The sequence below is a fragment of the Pipistrellus kuhlii genome, unplaced genomic scaffold, assembly GCF_014108245.1.
Source record: "Pipistrellus kuhlii isolate mPipKuh1 unplaced genomic scaffold, mPipKuh1.p scaffold_m20_p_3, whole genome shotgun sequence".
NCBI lineage: Eukaryota > Metazoa > Chordata > Mammalia > Chiroptera > Vespertilionidae > Pipistrellus > Pipistrellus kuhlii.
Genome location: NW_023425529.1, coordinates 91,494,674 through 91,515,444, shown reverse-complemented (window position 1 = coordinate 91,515,444; position 20,771 = coordinate 91,494,674). Strand labels below are relative to the sequence as shown.

Here is a 20,771-nt window from a genome sequence, read left to right as displayed (position 1 = left end):
TGCCTCCTGCACACCCTCCACCGGGGATGTGCCCGCAACCAAGGTACATGCCCTTGCCCGGAATCGAACCCGGGACCTTTCAGTCTGCAGGCCGACGCTCTATCCACTGAGCCAAACCGGTCCCGGCTCAATGGCTTTTTTTATACACCAATGTTGAATTCTCAGAAAGAGAAACTAAACAATTCCATTTACCATTGCAACAAAAAAAAATTAAGATACTTAGGAATAAACTTAACCAAGGAGGTAAAAGACTTGCACTTGGAAAACTAAAGGACACTGACTAAAGAGATAGAAAAATATATAAATAAGTATAAGAATATACTATGTTCATGGGTTGATAGAATCAAAATCATTAAAATGTTCATACGACCCAAGGCTATCTACAGATTCAATGTGATTCCTACTAAAATACCAATGGCATATTTCACAGATCTAGAACAAACACTCCAAAAATTTATATGGAACCAAAAAAGACCCCGAAGGCTGTAGCATTCTTGAAAAAAAGAGCAAAGTTGGAGGACTCACAATACCAGATTCCAGTTATACTACAAAGCCACCATAATCAAAACAGCCTGGTACTAGCACAAGGACAGGCACATAGGTCAATGGAACAGAACAGAGAACCCAGAAATTGACCTGTAAGTCATTACGATCAATTAATACTTCACAAAGGAGGCAAGAGCATACAATGGAGCCAAGACAGTCTCTTCAATAAATGGTGCTGGGAAAATTGGACAGATACATGCAAAAAAATGAAACTAGACCACCAAATTCCACCATATACAAGAATAAACTCAAAATGGATAAAAGACTTAAATGTAAGTTGTAAAACCATAAAATCCTAAAAGAAACCATAGACAGCAAAATCTCAGACATCTTTTGTAGCAGTATTCTTACAGATACACCTCCTAGGGCAAATGAACATAAGGAGAAAATAAACAAAAGGGACTGCATCCAAATGAAAAGCTTCCGCACAGCAAAAGAAACCATCAAGAACAAAAATGGGAGCCCACTGTATGAGAGAACATATCTGGCAATGATAAAGGGTTAATATCCAAAATATATAAGGAACTCATACAACTTAACAAAAGGAAGGCAAACAATTAAAAAATGAGCAAAGATCCTAAATAGATATTTCTCCAAAATGAACATAAGACAGCCAAGAAACATATGAGAAAAATGTTCAAAGTCACTGATTATCAGAGAGATGCAAATTAAAATTAAAGTGAGGTATAACTCAGATTCTCACAACTGTCAGAATGGCTATATCAACAAATCAACAAATGATGTAGAAGAAATGGAAAACTATAGGAATGCAGACTGGTGCAGCCATTATGGAAAACAGTATGGAGTTTCCCCAAAAAATTAAAAATGGAACTGCCATTTTACACTGTGATCTCATTTCTAGGAATATATCCTAAGATATCCAAACACCAATCAGAATGACGGTATGCATCCCTATGTTTGTAGAAGCACAATTTACAATAGCTAAGACCTGTAAATAGCCAAATGTCCCTCAGAAGATAAATGGATAAAAATATGTGGTAACATGCCAAAAAAAAAATCTATAAGAAATATAAAGTCTGAACAGATCAATAACAAATAGACTGCCTAAGTAAAAATCTCCCAACCAAAAAAAGTCCAGGACCAGACTTCACATATAAAATTCTACCAAACATTCAAACAATACCAATTCTTAAACTCTTCCAAAAAAAAGAAAAAAGGATCACTTCCAAATTCACTTTATGAGGCTATTATCACTGATACCAAAGCCAAAGATATCACTAGAAAACTATAGGCCAATACAAATATAGATGTAAAAATCCTCAATGAAAGACTAGAAAACCAAATTCAATAGCTCATTAAAAGGATTACACAAGATGACCAAGTCAGATGCATCCCTTGAATGCAAAGTTGGTTCAGCATATCCAAACCAATTTCTCTTGATATTAACTGGTGCAGCCACTGTGGAAAACAGTATGGTGGTTCCTTGCCCTGGCCAGCATGTTCAGTAGTCACAGCAATAGGCTGAGCACCGAATGGTCACAAGTTCTATTTCATGTCAAGGGCACGAACCTGAATAGGGTTCACTCCCTGCCCCACATCGGGGTACACGTGGAAGGTAGCCAGTAGTAACCAGTAGATATGTCTTTCTCACATCAATGTTTCTCTTTCTTTCTCTCTCTCTCTCTTTCTCTCTTTCTCTCCCCACCTCCCTTGCACCCTCTCTAAAAAAAATAAATGGAAAAGAAAACTTAAGTAATTACCATATGACCCAGCAATTCTACCCTGGATATATATCCAAAAGGATTAAAATCAGAAACTTATAGATAGCTGTACACCAATGATAATAGCATTATTCACAACAATTGAAAGGTAGAAACAACTCAAATGTCCAGCAGCAAAAATGCTAAGAGTTGTCAGCAACCACTAGAAGATAAGAGAAAAAGCATGATTCTGCTGACAACTTGACTTTGAATTTCTAAGCCTTCAGAACCGTGAAAAAATAAATTCTTGCTGTTTTAAGCCACTCTGTATGTACTTTGTTATAAGAGCCCTAGGAAATTAATACCCTGGCCAATGTAGTACTTGAATTCATAACCCCAAACTGCTTTTCAAATTTCAATTTAAAATTTCATCACCAAGACAATTCCCTTTTAACACATCTTTGACTTCAATGAGTCATTTAATTTAGTATACAAAAATTCACATGTGGTACAGATTTCATTTCCATTTATATTGTTATAGTGATAAAAATTGTTTCCAGTATTTTAGATAAGATCTTAAAGATATCAATTGAATCACTGTATATTTTTTCCCAAATTATAGATTCAAACATACCTGAGTTTTTCTAAGGCACTTTCTCGTTCACTGCGAAGTTTAGCTAAACATGTGTTCTCAGCTTTAAATTTTTCTATTTCCATTTCCAATTCAATAACTTTCTCTCTCAAAACTTCAGATCGAGCACTGTCACCTAAAAAATAGGCCATGAATAGTGAATTTCACAAGGGGTCTTCAGCAGCAAAAACACTAGCTAGCTATTAATACTAAGAGCCAAAAATATGGTAAACACCTCCATTAAAATGCATTAGAAATATTTCAAGTAAAATTTTTCTAATTTTTTATTGGCCTAACCTTCCAGATGAAACCAATCTAAATTTAAGAATCAAATTATTCTACCTCAAGAGCTTCAATCTGGCAATAAATTAACATTACATTTAGAAGGAAACCATTGGAATAATTTTTTTAAAGGCCAGTATATAGAAATAGCTTAAGAACACAAATAAGTCACAAAACATCTAAAGTACTAATTGATACCAAAAAGCAAAGCTGGTTATCACTAATTGATACCACTAATCAAAGAAATACAAATTAAGACTTTTTGGTTGTTAATCCTCACCTGAGGATATTTTCCATTGATTTTTAGAGAGAATAGAAGGAATGGGGAGAGACAGAGAGAGAAAAACATTGATGTGAGAGAGACACATCAATTATTTGCCTGTCGCACGTGGCCCAACCAGGGCCAGGGATCAAGCCTGCAACGAAGATACATGCCCTTGACCAGAACTGAACCTGGGACCCTTCAGCCCAAGGCATACTGACTATCTACTGAGCTAAACTGGCTAGGGCAAGACTTTTTTTTCAATATCAATTTGCTGTTTAAGAGAGTAAAATAGCCAATGCTTCTGTCTTTCAACTGCTCTTTTTGGAAACTAAACTTGATTTCTATCACAAAACTAAAATACACATATCTACCCTTTGACCCTACTTCTAAAAATCTAATTAAAAAACTTGTAAAATCTTACAGCTTTGCACAAAGATATGCATTGCAGTGGTATTTCTACTAATAAAAAAGAATTTGTCTAACATTAAGAAAATTACTGACCTGGTTAGTTTTGGTTTGGCTCAATGGATAGAACGTCGGCCTGTGGACTGAAGAGTCCTGGGTTCGATTCCAGTCAAGGGCACATGCCCAGGTTGTGGGCTTAATCCGCAGTAGGGGACATGCAGGAGGCAGCCAAACAATGGTTCTCTCTCATCACTGATGTTTCTCTCTCTCTCTCTCCCTCTTCCTTCCTCTCTGAAGTCAATAAAAATATATTTTTTTTAATTACTGAATAAAATTGTTACATTCATGTAATGCTATGCAATCATTTTTTAAGTAGAGTGTTTATGGTAGAGCAAACACATGTAATATACTTGGTCAAAATGGATGAGGCATGTTATATAATACATGTCTCTATAAAATTTAAAATACATAGGAAAAATGACTGAAAGAAAATATCCCAAAATGATATCACTGGGCAGTTCAGTTACCTTTGGGCAGTTCAGTTATAAACACTTTTGCTTCTATACTGTTTAATCTTCCAAACTTTTTGCAAAAAGTGCTACTTTTAAATTCAGAGTATTTTTTAAAATAACTTGCTATAATTTACATTTTAAAGCACCTATGCTTTGCAAGGCATTCAGAGTTTATAATATAACATGATATAATAGAAAAGCTTTTCAATATAGGTTTAAAAAGTCCATCACATCAATTGAATACTATACAGCCATTAAATGGACCAAGGCAGATGTATGTGTGTGTTAAAACCATCTTCAAAATATATTATAAGATGAAGAATGTTATTTTTAGTCATGTTTTCATTTGTATATAAAGGAAATTACACTCACACGTTTTCATATGCATGGCATGTTTTTAGCATATACAAATGAAATGGGGATGTGGGCGTTTCTAGGAAAGGGAACTAGGAGCCCAGACCTGGGGAAATAAAGAAACTTGGATTATACTGTATTTCTTCTTAGTCATGTTTGGCATGTGAATGCATGAGGCAGTAAAAAAAAAAATTTTTTTAAGTAAAAACAGAGTCATTAAAAAGAAGTGTGTAAAAAAGAAAGTGTGCACAAAGTTTACTCCACAATAACACAAACCATATATTGAGTACTCCCTGGTTATAAAAGAAACTTAAATGTTATCTCATTTTATAATAAAGCAATTAATTTTAAAGCCTTGAGAATGAGATGCATGCTTAAATTTGAAAAATCTGAAACCACAATTCATTCAAACCTTTTATACTAATGACTACTACATTATTTAGATCCACAAAACCAATCAAATTTGAACAAATCACCTATCATTAGACTTTACTAAGCAGCCAGAAAAGTTAGGATTTTAAGCATCCAGACAACTTACTGATAAAATAAATTTTAAACTTGTAACATTCTGCTACATATTTTATAATGCTCTGACTTACCAGAGGGTTGCTCTTGAATGTTTAACTTGGGTTCATTTCCCAGGTGTGAATCTGACTTTGATTTTGGTTTTGGTTTCAAAGAAGGGAAGAATTTCATCATCAGATCCGATGGAGGAGGAGGACTTGTGCCTCTGCTGAATTGGCTCAAGTCTTCCTTCTTGACTGGTGCAACTTTCCTTTTTACTGTTTTGTCCATTTTACATATCTCACTCTTAAGGTAGATTGTCTGGGGAGTTCCATCAATGGCTTCATTCCCAAGCATAATATCATTTTTAAATGAATTCTCTTCAAGATCTGTCCAAGTTCTTTCATCATCAAAGTCAATTTTACTCACACTTACAGATGAGGTTCTTCTTGAGGATTCAGAACTTTTATTTTTAAAGCTTTCTGTTATGATGGACTCATCACCACTATAATCTTTATCAGACAAATCCAAATCCACATCTCTCCTTTTATCTTCTTCTTGAGTCCCCGTGTTCCTGAAAGGTCCCTTACCTTCACAGACTTGTGGACTATCTTCTCTGCTACCCAAACCCCTTTCACTATCCTCAGTTGATGGTTTTATAATGCCCAGTTGTTCCTCAGAGTCTGTGCTACTGTCAGTGTTCATTACACCATCATTGCTTGCATTCCATCTCACCTGATTTTCAGAAGTGCTCATTTGGAACACCTTCTTACTGACTTTACAAGACGGTGTCCCCAATCCCTCAGGTAAAAACACTGAATTAATTTCTTTGGGTACAACCTCACACTCACCCTCATTTTCACATTCAATACGGTCTAGATGCTCATTTTTGTTACACTGACTAATGAGACCCAGTGACATCATTTTTTGCTTCTGCACAGCTTTGACAGGAGTAGAAGACAGCCGATGATCTTTGCAGTTCTGTTGGTCCCTCTCTAAGATCTTCAATACAAATGAGGAATTGCTGGAAAATGATATTTCATCAGCTGCTTGCTCTAAAAACAAAAATTCATCTAATTCCAAATTTTCCTTTTCTTTTTCTCGTTCCCAATTCTCTAACTTTTTCTGAAGAGAAATGTCAAGAGAAGATTCTGATTCTTTCAATGTCTCACTTATTGAACTCTTAGAAGCCATGCAGCCAACCAGCCCTGTCAAAAGGGGAAGGCTATCTTTAACTTGTGTGTTATTCCAAACTTTGCAACCAACATCACAAGGTTTTGAACACTCGTGTTCATTTTCTTTATTATTAGATTCTAATTTTTTTTCTAACTTGATCTGTTCTCTAAATTGCCCATCACATTTCTCCCCTGCCAGTATTTTCAATCCTGATGGAAAGAGACCTTTCCTAATATTACTATTAAGTACTTTAGGCTTCTGACTGAGTGTGACAGAACCACTGTTGGTTCTAGCTTTATTGTTCTTTTTAACAGGAGGGTTCTCTGTACACAGTTCTTTATTTATAAGAGCAGTTTTCCGCTGGAATTGTTGCCTGTCTATTTTAAACATAGGTTGGTCCTCTGAAATGCTCTGACTAGTCACTAGTTTACTGTCCTTCCCTTTCTGAAATTTAGATTTAGCATTAGTAAATCTAGCTAAACCTTCTCCTCGTTTTAAGAATGGTTGTTTTGGTTTTTCTTTGATTAGTAATGATCCTTCTGCTTCCTACAATAAGGAACAAAATTTTAATTAATTCTGGTATATTTAAAGCAAATTAAACAAATCTCTCGTCTTAGATAATTTAATCCAATGCTAACCCTTAGCTGTTTCTGTTTCAATTCTTGTTCTTCCAACTGAATTTGTTCTTCCAAGTAGTCTTCAAATGTCTGTTTCCTTTCTCTAATAGCAGCTTTAATAGGCCTAAATCATAAAAATAAAGTTATTTAACATGCAAATCATGACATGGTGAATATTTCACACTTAATGTGCCTGATACAGACTCTGGATTGCACTGAAAACTAACCTTTTTCAAAGTCACAAACCCCCCTCCTTGAAAAAAAATTTTTCAAGTTGAAAACCAAGATTTTATTTTTTAGAAATATATATATTTTAAAAATTCCCCAAAAAGATGCTATTCTCTCATTTCTCTCTTTTTCCTCTTCTTCAACACCCGATATAAAAGACATTTACATTTTATTAGATCTTCACCCAGGTGTCCCAACAAGGCTCCAACTATGTATTCTTCTGTGTTTGCAAGCTGTATTTTCATATAGCCTACAGATACAGGTAGATGTACTCCATTCCCCCTTAAGTTTCACCCATTCCTGGCTTTCCTGTTAATCCACTGAGGAAAGGTTCGGGACTGAGGGGCAAACTCATCTCAACAATAAGCAAATGTTGCAGGCTACTTGCCACGACCCCGCGTTATCCATCCCTCTTGAATGGAACATCACCCCCTTTAAAAATTTAATGAAAGGAACAATCCCACTCCATCCCCAAAATATACAATAGAAATATACAATACTCTACATGATTTGAAAAAAAAATTCTTCTGAAGTCCATTCATTACATAACTTTAAAATATTTCAAAAACAGTTCATTATAGCACTAGCTGGTTTGGCTCAGTGGACAGAGCATTGACCTGTGGACTGAAGGGTCCCAGGTTCAATTCTGGTCAAGGGCATGTATCTTGGTTGCAGGCTCCTTCCTGGCCCAGGCCTTGATCTGGGCGCGTGCAGGAGGCAACCAATTGATGTGTTTCTCTCACATCCATGTTTCTCTGCCTTTCCCTTCCACTGTCTCTAAAAATCAATAGGAAATATCCTCAGATGAGGATTTTTTAAAATAGTTCATTGTAACGTAACTCCTCTGCTGGCCAACCTACCACGTCAAAATGGTTGATTTTAAAAGATCATTAACAATGTGCCCTGGCTGGTGCTCAGTGGTTAGAGCGTCAGCCTGCCAACCAAAGGGTTGAGGGTTCAATTCCAGTCAAAGGCATGTACCTCAGTTGCAGGTTCAATCCCCATGCTGTGGGTTCAATCCCCAGTCAAGTTGCATATGGGAGGCAGCTGATCAATGTTTCTCTCTCACACTGATGTTTCTTTCTCTTTCTTTCTCTCTCTCTCTCTCTCCCTCCCTCCCCCGTCTCTCTTTCTCCTCGTCCTCTAAAATCAATAAAAAGATAAACATTTTTAAAGTAATTTTCCCATCAATAACTTATATCAAAAGATTTTCAAATATTTAAGAAAATAAACAACTTCAATATTGGCATTTTATGTCATAAAGTTTTTAAATTCTATAACAAGACTTACACAATTTTATAAGTACCGCGCGCTAACCGATTGCGCCACTGGAGCCCTGACTTACACAATTTTAATTCATATGTGAGAAACCAATATTTAATGTGTTTTTCTTTTCTCCAAAATAAAATTTACCTATTTGAAAGAAAATTTTATCCAGATATTTGTTAGATGAGAAAACTTTGCCTAGTTCTTCCAATACAATGTCAAAGCCACTGAAACTGATATATCCCCAAACCTCTTTCTGTTGCTGACAGTAATGTGATAAGTTGTATCTTCAACTTTATATGTACTGGTAAAAGCATCTTCAAGAAAAAATAAGAAAACTATGGATCTTTCAAAAAAGAAAATGCTCAATAATAATGGCTGGCTATTATATTAAACTAGAGGCCCACTGCACAAATTCATGCACCAGTAGGGTTCCTCAGCCTGGCCTGCAGGATCAGGCTGAAACCAGCTTTCTTTCATCCCCAAGGGGTCCCAGATTGCAAGAGGGCACAGGCCAGGCCAAGGGACCCCACCAGTACACAATCAGAGCCAGGGAGGGACGTGGTAGGTTGGCCAGCAGAGGAGTTACGAGGGAAGGGCTAAAGGGTGTGTCTGGCCCATCTCGCTCAGTCCCAATCAGCGGGACACCAGGAGCAAGCTAACCTACTGGTTGGAGCGTCTGCCCCCTGGTGGTCAGTGCACATCATAGCTACTGGTCGACCGACTGATTGCCTCCTGCTGGTCAGTATATGTCATAGTGAACAATAGAGCAGCCTTAACATATCATTAGCATATTATGCTTTGGTTGAAGAGATGACCACTTAGCATATTAAGCATTTATTACATAGGATTATCACATGTCTTATTCCTTTTAATACAGGTAGTACCTTTCTTCATTATTAACAACTTCTGAGGAATCATCAAATTTTTTTAAGTTCACAGCATTCACTTCACCTATCTGGTTTGTCATTTTCTCCCAACATGGTAAAACATCTTCACCTAAGATAAAAATTAGAAATAATTCAGGTTTTTTTTTAAAGCATATTTAATTCTTAAAAGTTGAGAATTTTACAGGTTGCTAAGCTTAGGAAAAAAATGGTTAAAAGTAGGATATGCCAAAAAGTTCAGAACTTTCAAGGATTTCTTTAATATGATAAACTACAAAACCCTGCCTAGCCAGTGTGGCATAGTGGATTGAGTGTCATCCCATGCACCAAGAGGTTGCTGGTTCAATTCCTGGTCAGGGCACATGCCCCAGATGCAGGCTCCATACCCAGTAGAGGCCATGCAGGAAGTAGCCAATTGATGTTTCTCTCTCATCCACGTTTTATCTCTCCTCCTCCCTTCCTCTCTCTCTAAAATCAATAAAAATATATTGTTTTTAAAAAGGAAAAGAAGAACTACAAACTCTAATTAAAACACAATATTCTTTTTTTTTATTGATTTTTAAAAAGAGAGGAAGGGAGAAGGCAAAAGAAACATTGCTTTTGCTTTTTAAAAAAATATCTTTAAAAGGCCGAAACTGGTTTGGCTCAGTGGTAGAGTGTCGGTCTGTAGACTGAAAGGTCCTGGATTCAATTCCCGTCAAGAGCATGTACAAGGGCAGCTGGTCGATGTTTCTCTCTCATCCATATTTCTAGCTCTCTATCCCTCTCCCTTCCTCTCTGTGGAAAATCAATAAAAATATATATTTTTTTTAAAAAATATCTTTAAAAGGCATTTTGAGATAATATGGTGAATTCTAAAATAGATTTGAATATTACATAATTATTGTTAATGCACCTGGGTATAATAATAGTATTATGGTAATACAGAAGACTGTCCTAATTTTTACTTGATGCATGCTGAAATATTTGAAATGTTATGTGTACACATTACCTGCAATGAAATGACTCAGCAAAACTATATATAGATGTAGATAGATATATACATATATCCACAAAATACAAATACAAAGTAAATATATTTATACACACAAAGTAAATATTGGCAAATTATTAACTGCTAAATTTAGGTGGTAGGTATATTGGTAATCACTGCAGTGGTCTTTCAAGTTTTCTAGATGTTTGAAATTTTTCAAAATAAAAGATTAGAGGGTATACTGTATTGCGTAATTCCATATCAAGGAATTACTCTAAATTAGGAATAAAATATTATGCACAATACTAAGCAGTAAGCATAGATACCTCTTTGTCATATTATTTGTATTTTCCTAACTTAACTCAAAAGAATATATTCTTTTTTTTTCTTTTCTTTTTTAAAAATATATATATTATTGATTTTTTTACAGAGGAAGAGAGAGGGACAGAGAGTTAGAAACATCAATGAGAGAGAATCATCGATCAGCTGCCTCCTGCACACCCCCCACCGGCGATGTACCTGCAACCAACATACATGCCCTTGACCGGAATCGAACCTGGGACCTTTCAGTCTGCAAGCCGATGCCCTATCCACTGAGCCAAACCGGTTTCAGCAAGAATATATTCTTGAAAATTAGAAATTAAATTTAAAATACTGAAAACAACTTAGTATCTCACAAAGAACATTGCCTACTGATATTTTACTTAACTATTATAATGATGAATTAAAATTACCGTTATAAATATTATAGAATAAACCATAAGCATTTTCTATGTAGAATGGAAAAGAACACAATTTATTATACAATATTCTATAATTACAAAATGTGATGTGGGGAGCAGAAAAAAAGACTAGTGCCCTCGCCAGTGTTGCTCAGTATCTGTTAGAGTGTCGGCCCACACATCAAAGGGCTGAGGGTTCAATTTTCAGTCAAGGGCATATATCTGGGTTTCGGGTTCATGGCTCATTCCCCACCCCCTGGTTGGGGCATGTGTGGGAGTCAACCAATTAATGTCCTTCCCTGACACTGATGTTTCCCTCCCCTCCGCTCCCCTCCCCTCCCCTCCCTTCCCCCCCTCTCCCCTCCCCTCCCTTCTTCTCTCTCTTCTCTTCTGTTTCTCCTCCTCTCTCCCTCCATCTTCATTTCCATCTCATCTCTCTTCCCTTCTTCCCTTCTCCCTCTTGAGAAGCACTGGAAAAAATATCCTCTAGTGAGGATTAACGAAAAAAGGCCAGAAAAAAATATATTAGAAATCACATGAGAGCTCCATGAGTTTAGACCATGAGACACTTGAGTGCTAGTTCTGTGGCAAAAATTAGGTGCTGGATATAGAGGAACTAGAGGCCCAATGCATGAAGATTCGTGCAAGAATGGGCCTCCTTCCCCTGGCTGCCGGCACCACCTTCACTTAGCCAGAGCTGCCTTTCTGCCTTCCCACTCTGCCCAAACGCCCAGAGTAGCTGGGGCTGTGTGGAACGCCTGCGTCCCACCCCACCCCCGGCTGCTCGGCACTTGCCTATGCAAATTAATCCACCATCTTTGTTGGGTTAATTTGCATACTCACTCCTGATTGGCTGCAGGGCATCACGAAAGTACAGTCAATTTACATCTTACTCTTTCATTAGTCTATCAGGGGTGTCGAACTCAATCAGAGAAGGGGCCAAAATCTAAAATCCAGCCTAAATCGCGGGCCAAATGGTTTACTGAATAGTCATAAACTGACAATGTTAACCAGAAATGTGAATTTAAAATGAGTGGAACAATCTTTTCCTTAACAGTGCTGTTAACCAACTCACATGCTATCAAGCAAAACAGTAATATTGGTATCAAGCAAAACAGTAATATTGGAATGTACCTAAAATGCTCATTGTTTTGTTTTCTGGCTAGATGTCTGACACCGTTTTCCCCGGATCAATGAGTCAATGTTCGGTTTTATTTCTTGGGCTGTAGCAACCCGCAAAACAGCATGGAGGTTGTCATCGGTAATGCGTGATCTGTGCTTGTTTTTGTTCAGATTCATTATTGAAAACATCTGTTCACAAAGATAGGTGCTCCCGAACATGGCTAGAATACGGGCAGCATGAAGTCGGAGCTCTGGCATTGAGTCAGGGGGCAGTAGAGGGTAGAAGTCCTCAATTTCAACATCCTGAAACCTTGATTTCAGGCCACTGTCAGACTGAAGCTCGATTATCTCCATCTGAAGGTGATGGGGCACATTGTTGACATCAACTGTAAAAGGATTGGCAAAGATGTCAAAGCCTGAGTGCTGTGTTCTAAAGTCAGAGAAGCGCCGCTCAAATTCACTTAGTAAACAGCTAACTTTGGTAGCCAGCCGACTGCAAGGAAAAGTACCAGAAATAGTGGTTGAGATACTCAAACGGGAAAGTGGGCAAGATTGTCCTGTTCCAGTTGGGACTTCCATAGTTGAGGTTTATGCTGGAATGCTGTGATCATGTCAGACATCTTCGTGATGACTTGTTTGCGTCCCTGCAGCTTCAGATTCAGTTGGGCGAGATGCTCGCATATGTCACACATCATAGCAAAATCACATAGCCAGGCAGGATCCGACAGTTCAGGCAAGGGCTTTCCTTTACTTTCCATGAAAAGAGCAATTTGTTCTCTGAGCTCAAAAAATCTTTTGAGGACTGCGCTCTTGCTCAGCCATCTTACTTCTGTGTGGTATGGCACGTCTCCATGCTCTGCACCCACCTCCTGTAAAAACTGCTGGAACTGGCGATGATTCAGGCCACGTGCCCGTATAAAGTTAATAGTTTTAATGACTGTGGTCATTATATCATTCATGTCCAGAACTTTTCCACACATAGCCTCTTGGTGGATAATGCAATGATAAGTAATCAAGGGTGTGTGGCAGTGACTTTTTGCATTCTTTCCTTCATTAGTCCAACCAAGCCTTTCTTTTCTCCGCACATTGAAGGTGCGCCATCGGTAGTTAGCCCCACCAACTTTTCCCAGGGTAATTTAAAATTATTTATAGATTTCTCCACAGCCTCAAATATATCTCTACCAGTCGTCGTCCCATGCATGGCAGCTACATCCAAAAGTTCCTCAGTGACAGAGAGGTCGGTCTTCGTAGCACGTATAAAGATGGACAGCTGCGCTGTATCAGTGTTGTCTGTGCTTTCATCGATAGCAAGTGAAAAAGCAAGATAACTGCATGCCTGTTCGGCCAGCTGTGATGATAGATTTCCTGAGAGTTCTTGAACTCTATCTGCAATGGTGTTTCTTGACAAACTGACATTTTGAAAACTCTGTATCTGGTCTGGGCATACTTGCTCACACACTTTTAGCATGCATTGCTTCAAAAAGGCACCCTCTGAAAAACACCTTGAAGTACGGGCAATTTCTTCAGCCACTATAAAGCTTGCTTTCACTGCAGCATCATTTTTCGCTGTAGCCTTTGTAAACATTTGCTGCTGTGATTGTAGTTTGCCTTTTAGTTCTTTAACAATTTTATGCTTTTCTTCCAAAGTATATTTGCCATACTTAACATTATGTTTGGTGTCAAAATGACGACGTATATTGTACTCTTTCATCACCGACACTGTCTCATAACACAATATACACACTGGTTTGCCCTCTCTAAGCACAAACATGTATTCATTTTCCCATTTGTCATTAAATTGTCTGCCTTCACCGTCAACTTTTCTTTTCCTGGACATTTTGGGATCAATATTGGCAGTAAAAGATGTAGTTTATTGGAAATCTGTGTTAGAAGGAAAAAGTTGAAAACTGCACAGGGATAGCTTGATTTGGCAGATGGAGTGGAGAAAAAAAAAGTCAGTCAATAAATGCCTGGCTGGGTACAGATAGCAGATTCTGTTGCGATTTTTATGCCTGCACTTTATGCCAGGAACTGGCAGCTTCTGCTGTGTATTTTTTATGCCCGCACACTCACTCTCTCCTCTGCTCTGCCACCCGCACAACCACATCGGATGCCGGACTATAGGTCACGCCTCCTGAATCTCGCGTGACTTGTTATCTATGCGCATGCGTAATAGATAGCAAGTACGGTGGCCGGCGAGGCGGCTGGCGAGATCACAAGCCTCCTATGTCACCGCGCGTCATTGTGATGGAACGCAGCGGAGTGCAGTGATGACAGCGCGGTGCGGGCCACATTGCAAGGCCTGGCGGGCCGGATTTGGCCCGCGGGCAATGTGTTTGACATGTGTGGTCTAGATGGTGAAGATAAACCATGTGTCTGGGTTAAAGGGGATTTTTTATGAGTAATAAGTCCCATCACCAACCTTTTTCTTGCATATTACATCTTCTGTCAAGTGCCCCCACCACCACATACATTTTAAATGAACTTCAAACTATTTCTAAGCCCTCAAAGAAAAATGGTTCAACAGAACTTTCTAACTTCCTTTTGGAAGTCCCCAGGCTGCCAGGCAAGTTTTGAAGTCAGCATGAGTACTGAGATTGTTCTTGGACAGTCACAAATTCTATGTCCGACTCTTCATCTAATTCAGGCTGAGTGATTGTGTAGCACACAGGATCTTCTTCTTATTTTATGACAACTTGGTAGCACTCTTGGTTAAGTGAAGAGAGAAATATAACTCACCTTTAAGATAGTTATGGTTTTCTTCCTTCAAATCATTTTTTTTTCACAAGTGTTTCTTGATATTGTGCCTCATAAAACAAATTGGGAGAAGCACCACTTTTTGAAGTTAAGACAAAATCTTGATGAGTAGTTCTACAGAAGTTTTGTTCATTGGACAAAATGTTGGAAGTGTATGTTTTTTCTTGGGTTTGATTCTGGTAGATATATGATGGTAAGAAGGGTTTGGGTTTCTCTATGGTGGCTGAACTTTCTGGAGAACTGTACTTCTGGCTCTGATCATTAGGCAGCAGAGTTAAGCCTTGCAATTAAGAAAATCAACGAACTGATGTCTCGCTGTAACATTTTCACTTACGCCTGTCAGTGATCCCACCATAAAATTTTCTCCAAAGTGATCAAGTATTTTGTCCTCCTTATAAGGAAAAAGTGTTTAACAAAACCATATAAACTTAAAAGTCCAAAATGAACCTCAAATCATTTTAATTAAGAACATGTTTACACTATGATTCACATGCAGAGAGTGTGTACAAAGCTGCAGCACAGTCTAACTCTTATAAGGTACCACTCATGCACCAAATGTGAGCAGCACTCCTGGTGTCCTCAGCCCTGCAGTCCCATGACAAACACAGTCAGACAGCTTCAATGCAGATAGTTACAAATGATTGGAACTGTTCCCTAATGGTCATGCTCTGTGTTACGCATATAAAAGTATCTTCCCTTTTGATTACTGTTGACATTTTGGTGTCCTCAGGAAAAGAATTATGGGTGATTTTTCTGTTTTCTACTTTTCTGTAGTTTAAATTTCCTGTATTATTATTCTCCTGTTTTGTTTCTTAAATCTGTGCTTTTGAGATAACCCAGTCAACAGAGAGAAGATTCCCCATGTACTTATCTCTTGGAGGTTAGATGACAATAGCCCCTTGACATCCTGTTACTGCCCCTTTATTCTCTAGTTGTCTCAATTAAATTTAGAGTGAGCACAAGATGGAAAATGTTTTATAAAAGAACCATGCCACTTACCTACCTTACTACTAGCCCACAAATAAAACTGGACATCATGTAGATTCTTATTAAATATCAGGTTCAACTTCCCTTCCTTTATAACAATACTCTCTCCATTTAAATATTCTTGATTCTTTTTCTTTTTTTTAATTGATTTTTCACAGAGAGGAAGAGAGAGGGACAGAGAGTCAGAAACATTGATGAGAGAGAATCATCAATCAGTTGCCTCTTGCACACCCCCTACTGGGGATGTGCCCGCAACCAAGGTACATGCCCTTGACCGGAATCGAACCAGGGACCCTTCAGTCTGCAGGCCAACGCTCTATCCACTGAGCCAAACCGGTTTCGGCATAAATATTCTTGATTCTTAATGGTCATCCCACTTCAACCTGAACATATCACTGATAAAAGAGCAGTATCCCAATGCAGCAATTCTCAAAGTATGGTCTATAAATCCTGGATGTCTCCAAGACTCTTTCAGGGAATCAAGCACCAGGTCAAACTATTTTTATAAAATATTAAGATAATACTTAAAATATTAAGTATTTGCATGTTTCACTGTGCTGACATAGACACTGATGGTGCAAAAGCAAAGTGGAAACTCCTGGTGGCTTCCCTCAAAAGCAGGACGTCGAGCCGGGACCGGTTTGGCTCAATGGATAGCGCGTCAGCTTGGGGACTGAAAGGTCTCGGGTTCGATTCCGGTCAAGGGCATGTACCTTGGTTGTGGGCACATCCCCAGTAGGGGGTGTGCAAGAGGCAGCTGGTCGATGACTCTCTCTCATCGATGTTTCTAACTCTCTATCTCTCTCCCTTCCTCTCTGTACAAAATCAATAAAATATATTTTTTTTTAAAAAGCAGGACCTCGGGACACAACTGTACCATCAATCACTGTATTATTCATCACCATGCACTCACAGTTTTTTTCAAAAAGTTTTTACTTAAGAATTCACACAGGCTGAGCCTCCTTAAACAGATGGGAATGCTCTTTTAAAAAAAAAAATTTTTTTAGCCTCTCCTAAATAAGTTCAAAGTACAGGGGTTCTTGTTCCAGCATTAAGAAGGGTTCAGCAATCTGGAGAAAGGCTCTATATAGATTAAATAAGAGACCTGAAATGAAAGATAATTTTGAAAGGCATTGGAGGTCAGAGGAGCCTGGCTGAAGAAGCTAAGTTCTTCCTTATCTTAGGACCCTTGCTCTTTATTGACACAAATTGTCCTAAAGCAAGGTTGAGATAATACACTTCAAAGGGTTTCTTACAAGAAGCACTGTCAGATTGGGGAACAGCCAATGGCTATTCAGATGTTTGACCAACAGGAGGCAATAACATGTAGATTAAAATGCTCAGAGCTGTCTGGCAGCAAACAATCATCCTATTCAGGTTTAGGGGGAAAGCCTTTCAGCCATTCCAACAGGTGATAACATACATGACTCAACCCTTGTTGAGTTTCCCAAGTTCAATCAACCTTTTGATGAAATTCTTGCAATTATGACATGCTAAAATAGGCTTCCAGCACAAAGTTTCTCTTCAGTACTCCCAAACTAGGTCTGCTCTACACATGCACTAGTCACCCACCAGCAGAAGCAAAGGGTTCCTGGAAAGCAAAGAAATCTACTCTTTGGGGCCAGGGATTAATCCCATAACCCATGCCCTGGACCAAGAATCAAACCCAAAATCTTTTAGTACCTGGGCCAACATCCTCAGCACTGAGCAACTCAGGCCAGGGGAGGGAGCTATGCTCTTTATCGGTGTGCGATCCCTTGATGCCACCAGCTCTCCCCTTTCTCCTTTCCCTCTAGTTTGTTTTCAGTAAACTCCTTCTTTTGCATCTGTTTTGCTTCCTCACTTGATTTTTATCTTGGGGGAGGGGCAACAAGAATCCAGTCACTGCTGACATCCAAAATCACTAAACCACTCTTCATCTGCTATAATATATTGGTCATCCCTACCACTCCCATCACTTCCCGAATCCCAGCCAATCACACCTTGCACACTCATTAACCAATGTCTTTGTTCTTTGTATTCTCAATGCCCATGCAACCTCTGAACACAATAGGCACTGTCCTGAAGCAGTGAAGCATGGCTCTTCAAAGGTAGCACCAAGCAGACACACATTGCTCCAGACCACTGCTTTTCAAACTGTGGGACACAATCCATAATCATTTTATCATCAGATGCAACAGGTCAGGACTGGCTTTGTATGTTTTTAACATAGAATAGAATAAATAAAATAGAAAATATTCTTGTTACATGCCAGGCTCACTAATAAAGACTGATTTATGTAATTTCTTTGAAATTTTGAGTCATGATTTAAAATGTTTTTGTTCCTATGAAGAATGACCAACAAACTTTCAAAACCACTGCGCCCTTTTCCCCTGATAAGCACTTCATGCTATTCATTGATTGAACACAGAATAAAATAATTCATAGAAAAAATATTTCTGGTACGGTTCTTTAGCTGAGTAGAGTGGCTTTCTTTTTATTTACTTAAGGATCTATGTATTTATATTTACCTCTATGATACAGAGTAGTTATTGTAAACTAGCAGCCCTAGACCAACTTTGGCTCTAGATCTTTTTTAAATTTTATTTTATAAATAAATGTGAATATTTTTAAGAACACATATGCTCCAAAACGGCACAGCTTTCACTTGTCCTAATTATACTACACCACCACTGTTTCAGGTATCTTTGCAGCCTCTAAAGAAACTGGAGTTTGCAACATATGAAAGAGAATAATACCCTGTTTCCCCGAAAATAGGACAGTGTCTTATATTAATTTTTGCTCGCAAAGATGCACTAGGTTTTATTTTCAGGGGATGTCTTATTTTTCCATGAAGAAGAATACGGTACATATTTATTGTTAAATGAAAATAAAGGAAATTTATTACCTGTATATGGTACGGTAGTGCGGTAGTTGTCAACACAAAGCAGACAAACTGTGAATCCTACAGTATCAAGAATTTATTCATTTATTCAATGACAATCATATCATCATCTTCTGGAACATCATCATAACAATCCAATTCCTGAATTTCCTGGTGAATTTCTTGTGACTCCATTTCTTTCAGAATCAGTGGACCAAATCTCTCATGTTTAGCCTAGGGAGGGCCTTATTTTCGGGGGGATGCCTTATATCTCACTCAGAAGGAAACCTGTAAGTAGGTCTTATTTTCGGAGGATGTCTTATTTTCGGGGAAACACGGTAGTAATAATCTGTCAATTCAAATTACAAATATGTATAACTGTCAATCATTGTACTAACTGGAGACCCCATGTAAGCAAAAAGTACCTGGGAGTGTGTGCTGCCCTGACACCATAGTGAGCAGCTTCTCTTGCTCTTCCTTGAGTCTTTGCAGTTGTTCCAACTGTTGCCTCTTCAGTTGTTCCTGCTTCTTCTGCTGCACCTCTTTCAGCTTTTTAAACATAAAATTAACTTATTAAACTAACTTTACTTTTTTTATGGACCTTCACTCCTTACCTTTATCTTAATCCCTCCCATCTCCCTTTTTATCTTTCCTAATAAAGAGTTTAAAAAAAAAAAAAAAGTTTCAAAGAGGGATCCCTAAGTAACTAAATCTGCCACCAAAACTCTAAAACCAATTTTTTATGGTGGAAACTATATTGATTCTCTCAACTAAGAAACAGAAAAAGTCATGGAAATCCTTTGATTATTAAAATAGGATAGGTAATCAGTACATTTATGATCAAGCATTTTCCCCTAATATTTGATCAACAATTTCTAACTTAGTTTTTACCAAATGAGGTAGAAACTTGAAGATATTATCTGAAAATGTTCTATTTGTCTTACATATTAAACATACTTTAATGTTTCACATTAGACAAAGGTGAAATTTGGTATTTTGAGCATTTCACACTGAAGGGGAAGAAACAAGAGAATCTGAAACTGGTGACTTTCATCATAGACAAAAACCTGCAATAACACAAATATAGATTTGACCAAGTCCTGGTGTACCTGTTCAAGCTTTTTAAAAAGTGGGTCTTTATAAGCCATTTCTTTGCATTCACTTGCAAGATCTGAGATAAAGTCACTCTTATTATCTTCCCAGTGTCCTGGAGCATCCTGACATGCCACTGGTTGTGGTCCTTTTTTAGGCAAAGGAAAAACTGTATGTGTTTCAGATTTATCTGACTGTAATCTGTATGGGCTGTTAGACTCCAACTTCTGTTCTTCATGAAGTGAATCTTCTTTACTTATAAAGTTCAAGCTATTTGAAAAATGTGTGGCTTTAACAGGAAAGCTGGTAGAAATGTTCACATTTGTTCGCTTTTCTTCATCTGCTTCCAAAATAGGAAATCCATGACTTAATATGACTCCAGCCCGAGAAGGATCAGTCACCCATTGGGTTAGGAAGTTCTGCTTACTGTTCAACTCTGAAGAAGTTGGCATCAGGAACATTTTAGTCCAATTTTCTACTGTACTTAAATAATGTAAAAACTAGAAAAACTATTAATTTCCAATACCTGTAGAAGACAGCCAACAAAAAGTATTAAAGATATTCTCTCCAAACCTTGATCCAGCACAAAAAAACATATGAAATATTTCATATGCAAAAGACTTCAGCAAAGCAATTGGCATTACACTACAAGTTTTTTGAAGTGTCTTAAATATCCAAGTTCAGTGGATAAAAATTGAAGTTTCCTTTTCATTTCATCCTTCTGATGACTATATAAATGCCAAATCATGTGACCTAAAATTATGGGAGCTAAGCCATCTTCTAAGTTATTTGATTACCAAAGGAAAAAAAGCCACTCAATATAAAACACCCACATTAAACACTTTCTTGCCTCTGGCCCTAGTACAACATTGCTTCTTTGCACAACTGGGGAACCCGTGCTCCCCCAAATCCCAGGACAAA

The 20,771-nt window shown here is 37.9% G+C and overlaps 1 protein-coding gene across 1 annotated transcript in view; it reads right to left on the bottom strand.

Moving 5' to 3' along the window:
• CENPJ (centromere protein J) overlaps positions 1–20,771 on the bottom strand; it is an 80,529-nt gene that overhangs the window by 41,299 nt on the left and 18,459 nt on the right. The window contains 8 exon segments of the mRNA XM_045588510.1: positions 2,842–2,974; positions 5,256–6,882; positions 6,975–7,077; positions 9,335–9,446; positions 14,891–14,933; positions 14,935–15,188; positions 19,184–19,307; positions 19,868–20,376. Coding sequence (XP_045444466.1) covers positions 2,842–2,974; positions 5,256–6,882; positions 6,975–7,077; positions 9,335–9,446; positions 14,891–14,933; positions 14,935–15,188; positions 19,184–19,307; positions 19,868–20,311 — 2,840 coding nt within the window. The 5' untranslated portion in view covers positions 20,312–20,376.